Consider the following 16,750-nt stretch of genomic DNA (forward strand, 5'->3'; position numbering starts at 1 on the left):
TGTGCTGACTAACTAAAAATGTTTCTACTAGTCTGTTTGAAACAGTTAAATAAAAATGAAGCAGCAGTATTGCACAATGTTTCATTGAGTCTTAAATTTGTTGCACAGTAAAACATTTGAGTTCTGTAGCTCTGTTTAAGCTTTTTGTACGGCCAACAATTGTGCGATTTGCAGCTTAATTGATTAAAAGGGCCATAAAGATGGTATTGGATCGGCATCGACAGATACTCAAGGTTGTGGTATCGACATCGGTATCAAATACTCAAATTGAATCAATAGAGTCAGCTGAAGCATTTCATATATTTTTTTATTGAAAACCACATTCAATAAATTCTTTTTTGATCAAATTCAGATTGATCAGAACACCACACCTCAATAAAAACAGGCTAGTACCAGTAAAATATCTGTAAGTAGAACAGAGTTCAGTTTTAAACAATCTCTTTCAAAATTCAAGTGTCTGAGGTATTTATAGCCAAAACATACCCAAACGTGACACAGTCAATGTATCACAATCAAGAAACAAAAACTATTATAAAAGTATATTCAACTCTTAATACATCATTTCAGTTTCTCATAAAGCACTCACTCATTTTCATACAATAGATTCTCTCTCGGTCACACACGCACGCACACACACACACACGCATTATGTGCAAAACATCCTATCGTCAAAGTTCATTTGCACCAATTCTTTTAAATACTGTAAAGAACCCACTCACTTTATCAGGCACACATATCACATATATTGTGTGAAAACATTAACAAATGATGAAAAACAAACAAAAAAAATAAGGCAACCCAATACAGAGCATCGCTCACATTCCCGAACCAAAGAAAAGTGCAAAAATAAATCTTAAATACAGAGCGTGATGAACCGATCTTCAGCTGTCCCTGAGTGCTATGTATTCTCATCTCCTGCTATCAGGGGAACTTTGGACTCCATGTCAAACTCCGGCTGAATCTCCACCACTTCACTGTTATCTAGGACTGAAGATCCAGCCTGTAGTCCTCTGTTTCTACTCCTCACAGCTGTTCGACATCTACGCCAGTCCACATGAGTGAGAGTCACTTCAAGAGTGTAATACAGCGACCAGAAGAGAGCGAAACAGCCCAGAAGCAGGAGAGACTGCAAATCACAAAAATAAACAACTTGCTGTCATTTTCTCTTTTGAATTTTCAAGTTAACCTGTGCTAAGTGTGAAATGCAAATGAAAATGGACTTTTATTCTAACATTATTAGTAACTTTTCAAGGTTTAAGTTTATGATTTGATGTAAAAATCCTGGTCAGGCACAATAAGTAAATATGAGAGCCTGAGGAAATAAATCTGCATTGTTTTGTACATCACAGTGTATGTAAATGGATGAGGGTTTGTTTTCAGGGCACCGTACCTTTAGACTGTTTGAGGTGAATGGACTCACAATCTCAGGTGGTACATCTATGCCAGGTGGGCAGGGAAGATTAAAGCTACTGTTCAGATACTGCCCGCCCATAGCTTCCTCCACAATTCTGGCAACAGAAGAAAACTATTTTAGCCACTATGCCAAAAACATTAGCAAAAGAGTGATTGTACAGCCATTGTGTGTGTGTGTTTACATTTGTGAGCATGCACAGATGAGTAATAGCACATGTCAAGGCTTTCATAAATGTAATGGATTATATTTGAGTTTGTTTTTATAACAAACCCAACACTTAAAATAATTCCACTGGACTGGTGTTGTATATTCTATGAACGTTTGTACAAGCTTGAGCAGATACTGGCACCACGCAAGTACTAACACCAACACAGCATTTTGAAAGTTTTTTTTTTTTTTTAAAGAATAAAACAAAGCAATAGGGGGTGAGTAAATAATATATCTGTATAATTGGCTTAACTTAATGACTTATATTAAAAACATAAGCATAACTACTAATAAAAGTGCAGGGCAGTAGTTTTTTAAAACATTAATTATAATGTGTGCAAAAGTCTTAAGCCACCATGCCAGAATAAGATTTGTTGTTTTTGCAATGTTATAGTGATCATATAAAATTGTTTCTCAGTCTCTTAAATAGAATACATCCAGAAAATACAGGACATGTAGTATTAAAAACTGTAAACTGATGTGTCAAGTTTTAAGGCAGTGCCGCCGCTCCCATAATGCGCATCACGCACTGTGCGTAGGGCACCAAGTGCTGAGGGGGCACCAAAAATAATAGACTAATGAAAAAATATAATGCCAATATTATTTCATTAGCCTATAGAAATATTATTAGGCACTTTTTAGCCATGTATATTTAACAAAAAATGGGGAACGATATAATTTAATTGCTCTAGTCTAGAAAGTATTTCCCCCTCGCCTTGGATGGTCTGCGTCGGTTGATCACGCAGGCGCCTGACGAAGTTTGACAGACAGGCAACTTTTATGGAAATGACTCAGAAAAGACAGCAGGAGTCAGATTTCAGAAAAGAAATAACTTGAAACTGCGAGATGATGCCCGTGCATCACTTGCATGTAAGTCCATGTTTAATCATGGGAAATGTCCATGTTCTGCTGCAAATCGTAATGCGCAATAATGCGCCTCGAACTTGCTGACGTTAATGTTATCAAACTATGTTGTAATAACTTCGGTGGAAGCTAAATTGAGATTTTACTGTAAAACATCACCTATGCATATGCTTTTACAAATAACTGAGCCCAGCTAGCTGTTACTTTCTTTACTATCTTTCTTCAGATTGAGCAGTAGTTTATGGTTTATTTTGACGTGATGGTGGTTAATACTTTCTCAGTAACAGTTAATGTTAGCAGTCAGTGCAGTGCACATGGTAGGCTATGTTTTCCCAAATTAAATGTCAATTTGAATAAATTAATAATCATCAAGAATAGCCAATTTTCTTAAATAAAACAAAGATTTAGAGGACTTAAGGGCGATTTATAGTCGTGCGTAGGTCCTACGGCGTAGCTACGGCGTAGGCTATCCGTAGCCTGTGCGTAGCTCTGCGTAGCCTGACGCGCACCTCACAAAATTTCTAACAGCGCGTCGGCTCTACGCGGACCGCAAGCTCTGTGATTGGTCCACCAGAACCCCTCCCGTCAGGTAAAAAAACTGCGTCATAGGTATTTCCGTTTGAGACGGTGAAAACAAAGATGAGCCAAGTTGAGGAGTGATTTAACTCATAAGTCGCTGTTTATTTACTTCCATCATTGCTGGTCTTCTCAAATTATACACAACAAGTTGCTATTTCGTCTTCGTTTGTGGGTTAACTTGCTTAGCTTCTTCTTCTGTGACGACTTCTGCTGCTACTGTGGTTACACGCGTGATTACTGCCAACCAGCGGTTTCGCGTGTGTTTGCACGTCGACGCGGACGGCGACGCACAAGTATAAATGAAAACCGACGCGGAACCTACGCCGTCGCTGCTACGCCGTAGGACCTACGCACGACTATAAATCGCCCTTAAAAGTCACAAATTTACTTTGAAAACACAGTAGGCTATGTAGAACAGCTAAAACATCAAAAAAATCTAATTTAATCTAATCTAATATAAAAGCATAATAAAATGAGGTGCAATAATGCACAGAATTCAACAGTAATGTTTGCTTTATATCATTCATTAATGACATTTTATATTTATATATTATTTTATTTTTCTATTTACAGAAGAAAAGTTTGCACTTTCAAATGTGTAGTGTTGCTATTTTACATACGGTATGTTTACAAAGTCAGCAAAGCTGTGAAGATTTTACTATCTCTTTTTACTGTTCTTAAGTTTTATAGGCTATTTGGTGATGCTACTATTGTGTTATTGGTATTGTGTTACATGTTTAATAAAAAGTTAAACTGGTAAAAACAACTTTTATTCTCAGGGTCCGGGTGGGTTGAGCTTAGGGCACCAATTGGCCAGCAGCGGCACTGTTTTTTGAGTAAACTCCCCTTCCACTTAAGCAGTAGCAGCAGGAAACTAAAATTAAATCCTAATTTGTATCTTTCTACTTCATTCTGCTCAAAAACGCTCAAGATGTGTTTAGTGCCAAGAGAGGTCACAGTAAACACTGGCGATGCCTAAAAAAGACATTTAGTCCTGAACATTTTTTAAATATTTTTTGGAACATATTTCCTGTAATTTCTGTTTGTAGTATCTTAATATAATAGATTGAAAAATAAATATGGATGGACATTAAAACTTCTAAAGCAACAAGTCTGGTGGTGGTGGCCTAAGACTTTTGCACAGTACTGTATATTGTTGGTCTCTTAGTACAACTGGTTGAATGCCCTGGATGCGGAGTACTAGTACTATTTAAGCTCACCTCTTTCTCTCTTTCACCTGCTGATGAGACATAGATGAACCATACAGAGTAAGTTTCCAGGAATTCAGAGTGCCCAATGACAAAGTATTTTCTCCTGAAAGACATAAAGAGAACACAGGTGGAATTTGATCTGTAATTTATAACCTCCGATACTCAAAAAGCTTTAGAATACATCTGTAATTTCAGGATTTAAGCCTGCAATCGTTAAACTTCATCGTGTCGCTGTAATCTGCGAGCTTGCATTGTTTCATCTTACTGTAGTCTGTGATATTTAGACTGTATTGTCCCTCTGCTTTTTCTCCCCAGCATCGCACAGTGGAAAGCGTCCAGTCCGTGAATCCAGTAGTATCGCTATTGAAACAAAGATAAATATTACTTAACATACATAAAATGACATTGTAATAGACAGTAACTTCCCAATTATAATACATTTATAATATTATAAACAAAATTAAGAGACGTAAACAAAAAAGATGACACTTACGCATCCATTGCTCTCCTGGCTCCGATCAGTGAGGTCATTCCACTTGGGCATATTAACACCATCTCAACATGGCCACGGCGAGGATGGCTGATGGTTACGGTAACAGACACATGCTCCAATGTTTGCATGCCCGACTGCTGCAGGTCAAGAGCAGTGACTAAAAACAATAATGAATACAGAGAGCAAATCAGATTAACAGCGATTACCACAGTGCTACTAGATATGAAGCAGTCGCAACAATCCTGCATGAGATGTAATTCTACAGTTAAACTGCAGCAAATCATAGTAAAACACTAAAAAATAGGTATTTGTCTCAGTAGCGATATGGCCTAATGGGATACTCAAGTACTACAGTCGGTCACTGAGGCATTCTTCTTCACCGAGTGTTTGCTTAAACACTTTCTATCCTTATAAGGTAATGACAATCTCTCAGGATGAAAGAGAGAGATAGAGAGAGAGAGATTCATCATAGTAATGGGTTAGAGGAAGCCAAACAAACAGCACATGAATCATTTTGTGTCAGAAACTAACACGTTATGCTCTTTATGCCGTGTATGTATGCATTATACAAACACACACACACACAAAACCACCAGACTCATGCCTTGAGAAAATATTAACTCCTATTTTTTTTTTTCTTTTACATGTCTGAAGTGTTGTAAGCATTTAACCCACTATAATGAAAGAATTTTATTTCTCTTTTATAAAATAAATTCAACCCAGTCAATACATATCCAACGGAGAGGGAGAGAGACAGAGAGAGAGAGAGAGAGAGAGAGAGATAGAAATGATGACAGAAACAATGAAAACTTTAAGATATGAGAGAAATACAGGAGTGAAGCAATATTTCACTTTCTCTGTGTACTTCCACACATAAACACTGTAAAACATTACAAACATGACCTAATAAGGGCAGGTAACCACTGTCTGAGGCATGGATTAATTTAACAGAGCCCTCCGCTTGACACATAATATGTCTCTAAGATTTTATGATAGATAACAACTGATGATAACTAGACTGCCCACTTAATCATCTGAAAGTATGAGAAGTTTCATTTTCTTTGTAGGCATTTCAAAACACTCTTTAGTAAAGTGTTGTAAGACATGAACCAAACCAGATTCATCATTAACCAAGGGAATGGTTCTTACAGCAAGGGATTATGGGTAATATATATATATTACATTACATATTACTTGATTTTTTCCCCCCACTTTTTACATAATCCTACAAAGGCTTTCATGAGCCGACTGATCCACAGTGCCGGGCCTGACGTGTTTTATTTGTATATTGACCAAGAACCATGTTAATCTTCACATAATATATACAGCAATGTTCGAATTATGTCAAAGATTATGGGGGTCCCCTAGTTAGAGGAGTAGTCCACTTTAAATATGGGGCCCATTGACTTTTTCCTACTATGAAAAGTCAATGAGCACATCTTTAAAGTGGACTACTTCTTTAAGCCCCACCCCACCAGCCAAGCCCCCATCATTATAGGGTCACCGTGATTTCACAAAGTACAGGGTTCCCACGCCTTAGTTAACTTCAAATTCAAGGACCTTTCAAGGACTTTCCAGGTCCAATACCCTCAAATTCAAGGACCAAATGTGGGGACACATTTCAAGTGAGAGCAAGGTTACATCGTGTTACCTTTTAAAATATATTGTTACAGTTCCCTTTTGAGGGAACTCGCGCTACGTCACTGCAGTGACACTTTGGGGACGCCTCCAGGGGTATGTGCGTCTGAATGTGTATATCAAATTCAACCAATTTTTATCGACAAAGACAGGATGACGCAGGAGCCAGGAAGTATATCGCTATCTGAAATATTGCCAAAGATGGAGTTACAGGGACGCAGGAAGTATGGCAAGGGAGACGCAGCATCTCGTTCCCTTCTCAGGAAACAACAGTTGGATACGTAACCCGAGACGTTTTCACGTGTCAAACACAACTATGCAAAAAAACATTTTGGTATAAATCAACATTCGCATTCCGAAGATATAAGCATTTAAAGGGAACAGTTTAGCACGTGTGCTTAAAAAGTCTAGAATTTTGATGATATTATCCTACAATACACAGGGAATAATAAGGATTTTTTTCTTGCATAAAATAGATTCAAGCACTTTCAATGACCTGTATCTATGTATGTTTATTTTCAAAAACTTCACAGGGCCTTGAATTTTTCCCCCAGATTGAGAACAGACAGCTCACCTTAAGAATTTTAAATTCATGTAGTATTTTATTTTAAAAACAGGGGACACCCCAATTTATATTTTTGTGCTTTATATGAGGTCCAGTATAGAGATGTAACGATTACCGGTTTAATGGTTAACTATGATAAAAACGTCCAATATTTAGTATTACTGCATCATTTTTTAATTACCATTTAATCGTGCCAGAGTCACGGCTCGAAAACCCTGTCCAGCATCAACAAATTTAAGCAATAAAGTGACACATTCATTCACGTCTGCTTCCATGTGTTTGTGATGACAGTGCTTCACTGACAGAATTTAAATCCCAAAAATGTTCACATTTAGGGAAAGCTAGTTGTACTGACGCATGTTTACTTAATATTTCTTTAGACAGATAAATCTTTTCTATTCATTTTTCATCAAATGATGTGAAAATAGTCCTCATCAGGTGCAGGACCAACAAAAACTAAACAAACATGAATGTAGACACGAACAATCTGCATCTTTTTCAGGCCTGCTCTTAGCGACAGACTCAACTTTACCCTATGAAATTAAATAAAATGAAACATTATCTTACTGCAGGGCTCGTTTTTGCCCTACATAGAAAATCTGCTTTTGCAGCCAATTAAAATATTTACATATAAGCTCTCTAACTGAACATAAAGCTCTTACCATTCCAAGTGACAGTAAGAGTTTTGTTATAGAGTGGAATGACGTCATTCGTCTTTAAAACTGGGCTCTGGTAGGACACCAAAAATGGCACAAACTCCCAAACCTGCCAGGAACACACACAAACACACACAGTAAGATTCCTCATGTGTGAAAACAGGAAGATATTGATGATGAGCATAAAGTCTACCTTGGCCGCGTTGACCAATCTCCATGCATTGAGAAGCCCAAAGCCAAACTTGTGACTGTGGTGAAAACCAGCTCCATTAGTTGTCCAATCAGCCTGTGTGTCGTGCTGAAAACATAAAAACACAGTCGAAATAACGAACACAAGCACAACATGAACACACACCAAAGTCACACTTAAATATATGGTTTGAAAGAAGAATAGGAGAGAAATTTATTTCAATTTTTAAGCACATATTTGTATTAAGATGGTAGTTATGTTATTACACATAGACACAAATAAATACATTAAAATAAAAGCAGATATAAAGAATATGAAGAAATGTGTCACCTGTACTGCTGTATAAGTAATGATGTGCTGAACATCACGCCAGCTTAGACACGGTCGCACCTGCAGCATTAAAGCCACCATACCTGCAGCCAACGGTGCAGCTGCCGAGGTGCCTGTGTGTCCATCTGTGCAACCTGTGGCACCTTGTAGTGACCAGTCTGAAGTCACCTGAGTTAAAACAATACACCAGTTAACTATGGATTCTTTGAATAATATATTAACAATCACCGACTGACATCAATGGTCTTGAGCATCGGTGATACCAAGTCTCCATTGATTTGCTAAAATCACTTTTGTGGCTAAATGTAATAGACTGTGACAAACATCACATACAAGCTTATCATGTGACCCTGGACCACAAAACCACCCACAAAGAAAATAAAATAAAATTGAGAATTATGCATCACCTAAAAAGCTAAATAAATAAGCTTTCCATTGATGTATGGTTTGTTAGGACAACATATAGGACAATATTTGGCCAAGATACAGCGATTTGAAAATATGGATTCTGAGGTTGCAAAAAATCTAAATATTGAGAAAATTGTATTTAAAGAGCACGAATTATCTTATTCACGATTTTTTCATTTCCTTTGCTGTGTAAGTGTGTATTAGTACACGTTAAAAGGTATTCAGACCAATCACAACATACAGCTTAGCTGGCCAATCGGGGACACAGTTTCAAAAACAATGAGCTTTGGACAAAATCAATGTGTTTGAGGGAGGCAGGGCAAAAAAGAGCAACTTTAAGGGATAGTTCGGCCAAAAACGATATTAAACCCATGATTTACTCACCCCCAAGCTGTCCGAGTTGCATATGTTGCATTTTTCAGACAAACACATTTTCGGATATTTTAGAAAATATTTTAGATCTTTCAGTTGATTAAATGTAATGTTACGGGGTCCACCCATAGTCCACGACCTTCAAGTCCAAAAAAAGTGCGTCCATCCTTCACAAATTAAATCCAAACGTCTCCAGGATGATAAACAAAGGTCTTCTGAGGGTAATCCGCGCGGTGTTGTTGTAGAAATATCCATATTTAAAACTTTATTAACCAAATTAAATACCTTCCGGTAGCACCGCCATCTTAGACTCCTCTGTATTCAGGAGAGAGTATAAGCGTAGTGTACGCACTTTTCTTAGTGACGTATGACAAATTCGGAGGGCGGGGGCACAGAGCAGCAGCAGAGTAGCCTCCGTAGGCTGCGTAAGCTCTCATCCTGAATGCGGACGCGACTAAGATGGCGGCGCTACCGGAAGGTATTTATTTTGGTTAATAAAGTTTTAAATATGGATATTTCTAAAACAACACCGCGCGGATTACCCTCAGAAGACCTTTGTTTATCATCCTGGAGACGTTTGGATTTAATTTGTGAAGGATGGACGCACTTTTTTTGGACTTGAAGGCTGTGGACTATGGGTGGACCCCGTAACATTACATTTAATCAACTGAAAGATCTAAAATATCCGAAAATGTGTTTGTCTGAAAAACGATGGACATATGCAACTCGGACAGCTTGGGGGTGAGTAAATCATGGGTTTAATATCGTTTTTAGCCGAACTATCCCTTTAATGTATGATATGTGGAAAACATTTTTTTTAACCATAAACCACACAAACACATTGTATTACAGCAAATACATAAAATAACGTGTTTTTTGCAATGTAAAAGGTGCTCTTTTAAGTTCAAAGTCCAAACGAAGTCTTTACCGCTCATATTACTAGTTAGGGATGGGACTGTATGAAAATTTCATATCATGATTTTAGTGACCAAAGTTACCGGTATCACGTTTATCAATATTATCATGGTTTTGTTAAAATGAGATGGAAATGTTCAAAAAGAACTGATACACACACTAAAAACATTAAAAAAAAGTTTTATTTTTGAAAATCACAATTTAATATTTCATGTCCCTGAAATGATTTCTGTGGTAAAAAATAAATAAACCTGTCTAATAAGTTTACAGTGAATGAATACAATAAATTATCCCTTAAATGCCATCTTGTGCAAAAGACTATGTTGCATGTGCACTCCTGCGTCAAACTGATTCTGGCAGGCCAGGATTTACAGCGAGTTTTCAAAATCACGGTAATCAAACATGGTTGTAATGATAATTAAATTTTAAACGATAATAGTAATCGGCAGGAGATTTTACCGTTGTTAATCATGAAACCGGTAATCGTCCCATCCCTATTACTAGTGAAACGGTTTTAGCGCTCTCTACTGGCTTACCTCTGTAAAGACATTGTTGACTGAACAGGGAAATTCAGCGGGTATAGAGATTTTGCTCTTTGATAGTTTTGACATATTTATGGTAGGAAATTGATAAAATATCTTTATGGAACATGATCTTTACATAATATAGTAATGATTTTTGGCATAAAAGAAAAATCGATCATTTTGACCCATGCAATGTATTTAATATACTAATGTGACTTACAGGTTTTGTGGTCCAGGGTGTCATATATACTTACTATGCTGCGTAGCTGTCTGCTTCCACTGCTGAAGGTGACAGCCAGCATGGACGCACACTCTTCGGCATAAAAAGGCTTCCTACCGTTTTCATCCACTGCCCCTAAAAAAAATTTATCTCTGAACATCAGGATAAATCTAAGAAAACTGCTATGATTAACAGTAATCATTTGGTTAAGACTTAATTTAACATTTACAATTAAACAAAGTTTAACTACCTGAACACGTGCTTAATAACTAGCTGTTTCCATACAAAGTTGAAAATTTTACTTATGCACAAAATTGAATATCGCATAAAATGCAAATGTTATTGTTTCAGTGAATCAAAAGAGAACAAAAACATACTTTTCAGCAATAGGAGAAGCCTTTTTAGTGTATACTAAAGTATTACACATCGGAGTGAGCACCCAAAACTTAGTAAACGCGGTTCTATCATCTTGTTTTCAGAGGCAGATGACTTTTCTTTAGGAAAGCTGTCTTGTAAGACAGATGGTTCTGGAAGATCATTATACCAAACCACATTGACGACAGACGATATGTCTGTGCACTGAAATCAATCCGCTGTTTTAGCCATTTCAATGCTCCCCATTTATGTCAGAAAAGGCAGTCACATGACAGAATTATATTCGGTAAATGTGTCTTCATCGCAGTTTATGTGCATTTCTTCCACTTAATAGATTAATTGAGGGCACACGTTATTTATATGAACCGGAATTTTTTAATAAAAATGCAAAAAAATGCACATCAAAATTAGTGTACGGAAACATAGCTAATGTCACAACAATATTAAAAAGTTAGAAATGGTTTTTCTGTTGTTTTTTAGGTGAAAGGTAAGCTGAATATCATCTTTACAAGTATTGTGAGGGGTAAGAAAACAACCCAATACCTATAGTGACTGTGTAGATGGAATTAGCATAGCCATCATAGTTGCAGTTGTCATCATACTGTCCTCCATTTCCACTGGCAACGACAAAGATGCTGCCAAAACCTTTCCTGCCGGCTATAACTCCATGCTGCAGTGCCGCCTGTGGATTCACAGAGGAAATTGTCCCTTGTCAAAACATTACATATGTTACAAATTATACTTTTTTTTTCCACAATACTGTCACTTTGTTTGCACTGATGCCTGACTTTATTTATTAAGACCAATCTTACATAACAAAGAAAGCTCCAATAAAATAAAATAATTGAATGAAATGAATTATTATTTTTCAAAAAATCCTAAAACTTAACCTTGCCCAAGGGATGAGGTCCATCAACTGTACGCCCATCATCATCTGGTCCCCAACTGCATGACAAATTACATATGTCAAGTAAACATGTCAAGATTAAGTCCATGTGACTTTAAAAACAGCTGTTTAAGAATGAATACAATTTAATCCAATAAGAAACTCAATAATAAGCTTGCAAGCAAAAGTACCTGCAGCTGTAGACATCATTTATTTGGTAATGCTTATTAAAAGCCACAGCCTCCATGCTGTCCGTGAGTGGTCCATCCAAAACTCTAATGCCTAAAAAATACAAACAGACATATGCAATGATCTCTATTACACAAGACAGCAGGGTTAAGGGTTATGTGGAGATTTTTTAAATATATTACTGATAATGTTCACAAATATAACAATATAAAAAAGTGCTTGCAATTTGCTTGAAATCCTTCACAATTTGCATCTGAGGACACTGAGACAATAGTGCAAGAGTGAATCAGTTCATATGGTCCCGTTTTAAAGAATCAATTCAAACACCACTGATTCAATCATTCATTTGCTCACATACCTGCCACTTTGCCGCCATATGCCACCCCGACAGCACAGAAGCTGTTATTGGACACGGCAGCGATCTCTCCTGCACATCGTGTGCCATGATGGTTGTCACTGTGGCCATCAGGGTGGGGCATGGGGTCCGGGTCGTTCGAGTTCAAATCATAACTACCCTCAGGACTCTAGAGAGAAAACACAGGAGAACGGTTTAACAGATGGACATTTTTAAAGAAATGTTAAATGAAAATCTACTAAAATATATTGTGGCATGGTTAGGGTTGCAAAATTCCAGAAAATTTCAAGACTGGAAACTTTCCATGGGAATTAACGGAAATGTATGGGAATTAATTGGAATAAACTAGGGCTCTCCTTCTTTTAAAGGGGACATATCATGAAAATCTGACTTTTTCCATGTTTAAGTGCTATAATTGGGTCCCCAGTGCTTCTATTAACCTAGAAAATGTGTAAAAGAACAACCCAGTAACTTACCATGGTTTTGGTAAACCATTCTCTGCAAGCATGTAAAAAATAGGTAATTGAAATCTGGCTCCCCTTGTGATGTCAGAATCGCCCCTTAATCTGCATTATCCAACCACAGCAATGCTATTTAGTGCAGAGATCAGCTCATTTGCATTTTAAAAGAACCCAAAAATGGCACACTTTTGCTCACACCTACTAAGTGGCCATTTTAAGATGCTATTATAAATTATCTATATGGTATTTTGAGCTAAAACTTCACATACATACTCTGGGGACACCAAAGATTTATTTTACATCTTAAAAAAAAAACGCTTTATTCAAGTAAGTTGAGCCCAGGATCTACCCGGTCCACAGGAAGAGAAGGGACGAGGAACAGTAAGTTGAAAATCTATTAAAAGAATCTGTGGCATGTTTAGGGTTGCAAAATTCCAGGAATTTTCAATGGTGGAAACTTCCGATGGGAATTAACGGGAATGGGATTAAACTAGGGCTGTGCAATTAATTTTTCAATTTCGATTTTTGATTCAAACGATTACAAATGATAATAGTTGGTGACAATGTTTTTGAATGAATTATTTTCTTCCAGACACATTACTATTTTAATGTTTTTTCATATTAGAATGATTTTGAAGGATATTTTATCAAATAAATCCAGGATTGAAGAGCGTAAGTATCAGGACTCGTCAAAATTGGTATTACCTTGAATGCATGTCTGCTTATGACCAAACTAAATGTTTATTTACGTTTCTATATACATTTCCCTAAATTTTCAAATAATTCCTGAAAATTCCAATTTGGAATATTTCCAAAATTCCTCAGATAAAGTTCCTATGAAAATTTTCACGAAATTTACCTGGAAACTTTCCACCCCTTTTCAAACTAAGGCATGCTGGAGATAAACCCTACTGTGAGGTGATTTACTCACATAATTGGGCTGAATATCGACCAAGTTGTGCTGGACTCCATCATCCACTACGACCACTGTGACCCCAACCCCTGTGATATTGCGTTCCCAGACACCCGTCACGTTGATGTCCATGCCATGTTTCACATTATTGTGCTATAAAAGAAAAATCTGATCAGATGTGGTAAATCATATTGAAAGATTCGCTTATTGTTTATTTACATAAGAAAAGACCTCACCAAGTGCCACTGGCTTGGATAATTGGGATCGTTGAATGTCACACTTCTCTTAGATCGTCTCAGGATGTGTTCCTGCGAGTGCCAAACCACATGAGCGTTTTTATCCAGAGCTTCCTCGGTCGAATGTGAGTCTGTGTCTCCTGGCCCCTGGCACAGCAGGTAATGTCCTTCCAGCTGCCCGATTTGCCCATGATTCTCCAGGCCGACGTCCTCGGCTACAGTCTGAGCCAGTCTATCAAATGGCTCTCCTTTTACAGAGCCTGAGTTCAGCCGGACAGCCCAGGATCGGCCTGGTCCGCAGGAAGAGGAGGGAAAGGATGAGGAACGACCACACAGGGGGAATGTAGTGAGGAACAGTACTGGATAGAGGCTGATCCATATCTGGATGGATGATGCCATATCAGCCACGTAGAGTCAGCTAAATTCACTCTCCACATTCGATGAGCTTAAACAGAGACAGACAGAAAGCTAAGACAAAGAATAAAGAGACAAGATATATATAAATCATATATCATCCTTAGTCTTTAACTGGTAAAGCAAACCGAAACTCTGTCCCCATATGCCAAAAAAATACATTTCTTTGGTCAAAAATATATATTGAAATATATGCTAAATATTTTTTTTGGGAAAGTAAATCTTAGCTAAAAATATGTTTAAATTTAAAAACATATTTTGATTCAACCTTCATATATCAACATACATTTCAAAATGTATTTCGAGGGCAATTACATTTGTAAAACATTTGTATTTTTAGATCCCAAATAGCATAAAAATATACGCTAAATAGAAGTTAAAACTGTTATTTTTAGTTTTTCTTCCAATGCAACATGAATAATTTAACGTTACTTTGGACTGAAATATATGGAAAGCTAAATATATTTTTAATTCTTTAAAATGTATTTATTTAAAAATATATATTTTATAATATAAAAAATGCAAACTTTTGTAAACATATTACAAATATATTTCAGAAAATATTTTTTGTATATTTAAAATTGTATATATATATATATATTAGCCATATGCTGATCGACCAAACAAAACCACGTGTTTACACTCTTCGAGTTTACTTATTCTCTGCATATTAGTATGTTAATGTGAAAAAAAACCATATAAATTAAATACTCAAAATATGAACTAAGTTAACTTGATGCCAAATGATATCAGTGATAAAAAACTGACAGGGCAGACAAGACCGACCGACGACACTCACATCATAAACAGAAACCGAAAGACTTTATAAAACAACACCATGTCCTGCTAATAATAAATCATTTAATTTGCTAAGTCATTCACAAGCAGAAAACACAATAAACAACTGAACACAAAACACTAAAGCTCAAAATATCACTGAGGTAAGCACAACAAACAGACAGACTGATGTTTAACAAACCTCAAAACACAAAACCGATTAAAACTTTTTAATTGTGACACTTGTATCTTACCTCAGAGTAACGCTGTTTTCATCCGATATCGATTGTCTGTTTGGTTTCCGAGATATTTACAATTATTCTCCATTATTTTAATCATCGACATAACTCAACCTCCACAGCTAGACTTCCGCATTCGTCATATCCGGTGGCGATATAACCACATACAGGGGGCGCTGAACGGTATCAGTAATAGTTGACTGACGTCATATATTTGGTTAATTTATTTAATTCGACAAACATCAGTTTTCGGTTGGATAAACATAAAACTTTGTCTGACTAACTCGACTTTTACATTTCTGATTCAAATTAGACCAGTCTTATGTGATTGACTTAAAAAAGTTATTATTCTTTGAAAAGATAAGATGACTAACTTTAAAGACTAGTATAAGCAGTTTATGCATTCAGCCACAGTTGTTTCAGTTGTGAACAGCATTTTGTATGCAAGATTATAAATTCCCGGTTATCTATTTGTTTCCATTATCAGCCACCAATGATAGCGTACCCCTTAATTCCGTTTAAAAAGTGTTTCTGTGCCTTAGTAGATTTAACAAAAATAAAATTAGTAAAATATTTATCAAAATAAGAGTTAGAATAACATAAACATTTTAATAATTTGAGTAATTCTAAATGAACACATTATTAAGCAAATTCAACTTCATTATATCATCATCATCCACTTAAATATGTAAGAAGGAAATTAACTTAATCATTTTGTGTTTACATCAAAAATTTACTTATGATTTTGGTAAACATCACTTACTAGGCCGTGGACTTCCCAGCATGCTTTGCATGGGACTGCATTTGGAGAGTAAAATTTGAAATCAAACGCTATTTTATGTGTTTTTAACTGAAAATACATTAAAAAATTAGTGTTTAATGTTCACAAATCTTTGAGATTTAGAAGAGTTTATATTTCTTTTTTGAGTTTAGTTGCCATCGTTTAGACGAGTGGTGCTTGTGTAGACTGGTTGACATTGAATAAATGTTATTGTCTTGAATCTGTTATTGACAAAGTCTTTTTATGTAAAATTTAGACACTTAGATTTATTTTATAGGTTATAGCCAGGACTCAATTAAAATGTTTATTCACATATGATAAGTAATGTTAAAGTGTTTATTATACTTAAAAAAGACTGCAAGTTAATTCAACTTAAAACATCCAATGCAGCCACTTGCCTTACTTTTTATAAGTTAGATCTAGGTATTATATTTTACAGTGTTGGCGCTGTCACGTGAGCGGAGATAACTGAGTTTACAAACTATATATCATTGGAAATGTCTAAGAGTGTAGTTGTTTTATATCATTACCAATTTAG

At 36.3% G+C, this 16,750-nt stretch overlaps 1 protein-coding gene across 2 annotated transcripts; it reads right to left on the minus strand.

Moving 5' to 3' along the window:
- Nucleotides 1–288: 288 nt before the first annotated feature.
- On the minus strand, nucleotides 289–15,586 carry pcsk7 (proprotein convertase subtilisin/kexin type 7). 2 transcript variants are annotated; one of them, XM_065281719.1, is made up of 16 exons: nucleotides 15,447–15,586; nucleotides 14,002–14,446; nucleotides 13,784–13,918; nucleotides 12,395–12,560; nucleotides 12,039–12,129; nucleotides 11,852–11,906; nucleotides 11,505–11,643; nucleotides 10,621–10,721; nucleotides 8,148–8,315; nucleotides 7,821–7,925; nucleotides 7,634–7,736; nucleotides 4,769–4,925; nucleotides 4,541–4,635; nucleotides 4,285–4,378; nucleotides 1,391–1,508; nucleotides 289–1,126 (listed from the first exon to the last, which is right to left on the minus strand). In XM_065281719.1, the coding sequence occupies exons 2-16, from the start codon at nucleotides 14,398–14,400 to the stop codon at nucleotides 899–901; spliced, it is 2,154 nt and encodes a 717-aa protein (XP_065137791.1). In that variant the 5' UTR covers nucleotides 14,401–14,446; nucleotides 15,447–15,586; the 3' UTR covers nucleotides 289–898. The 2 variants fall into 2 exon arrangements, with proteins under 2 accessions (XP_065137791.1, XP_065137792.1); XM_065281720.1 differs by having other exon boundaries at nucleotides 14,002–14,469; nucleotides 15,447–15,585.
- Nucleotides 15,587–16,750: the final 1,164 nt, after the last annotated feature.

This window comes from Paramisgurnus dabryanus, chromosome 8 (genome assembly GCF_030506205.2).
Source record: "Paramisgurnus dabryanus chromosome 8, PD_genome_1.1, whole genome shotgun sequence".
Lineage (NCBI taxonomy): Eukaryota > Metazoa > Chordata > Actinopteri > Cypriniformes > Cobitidae > Paramisgurnus > Paramisgurnus dabryanus.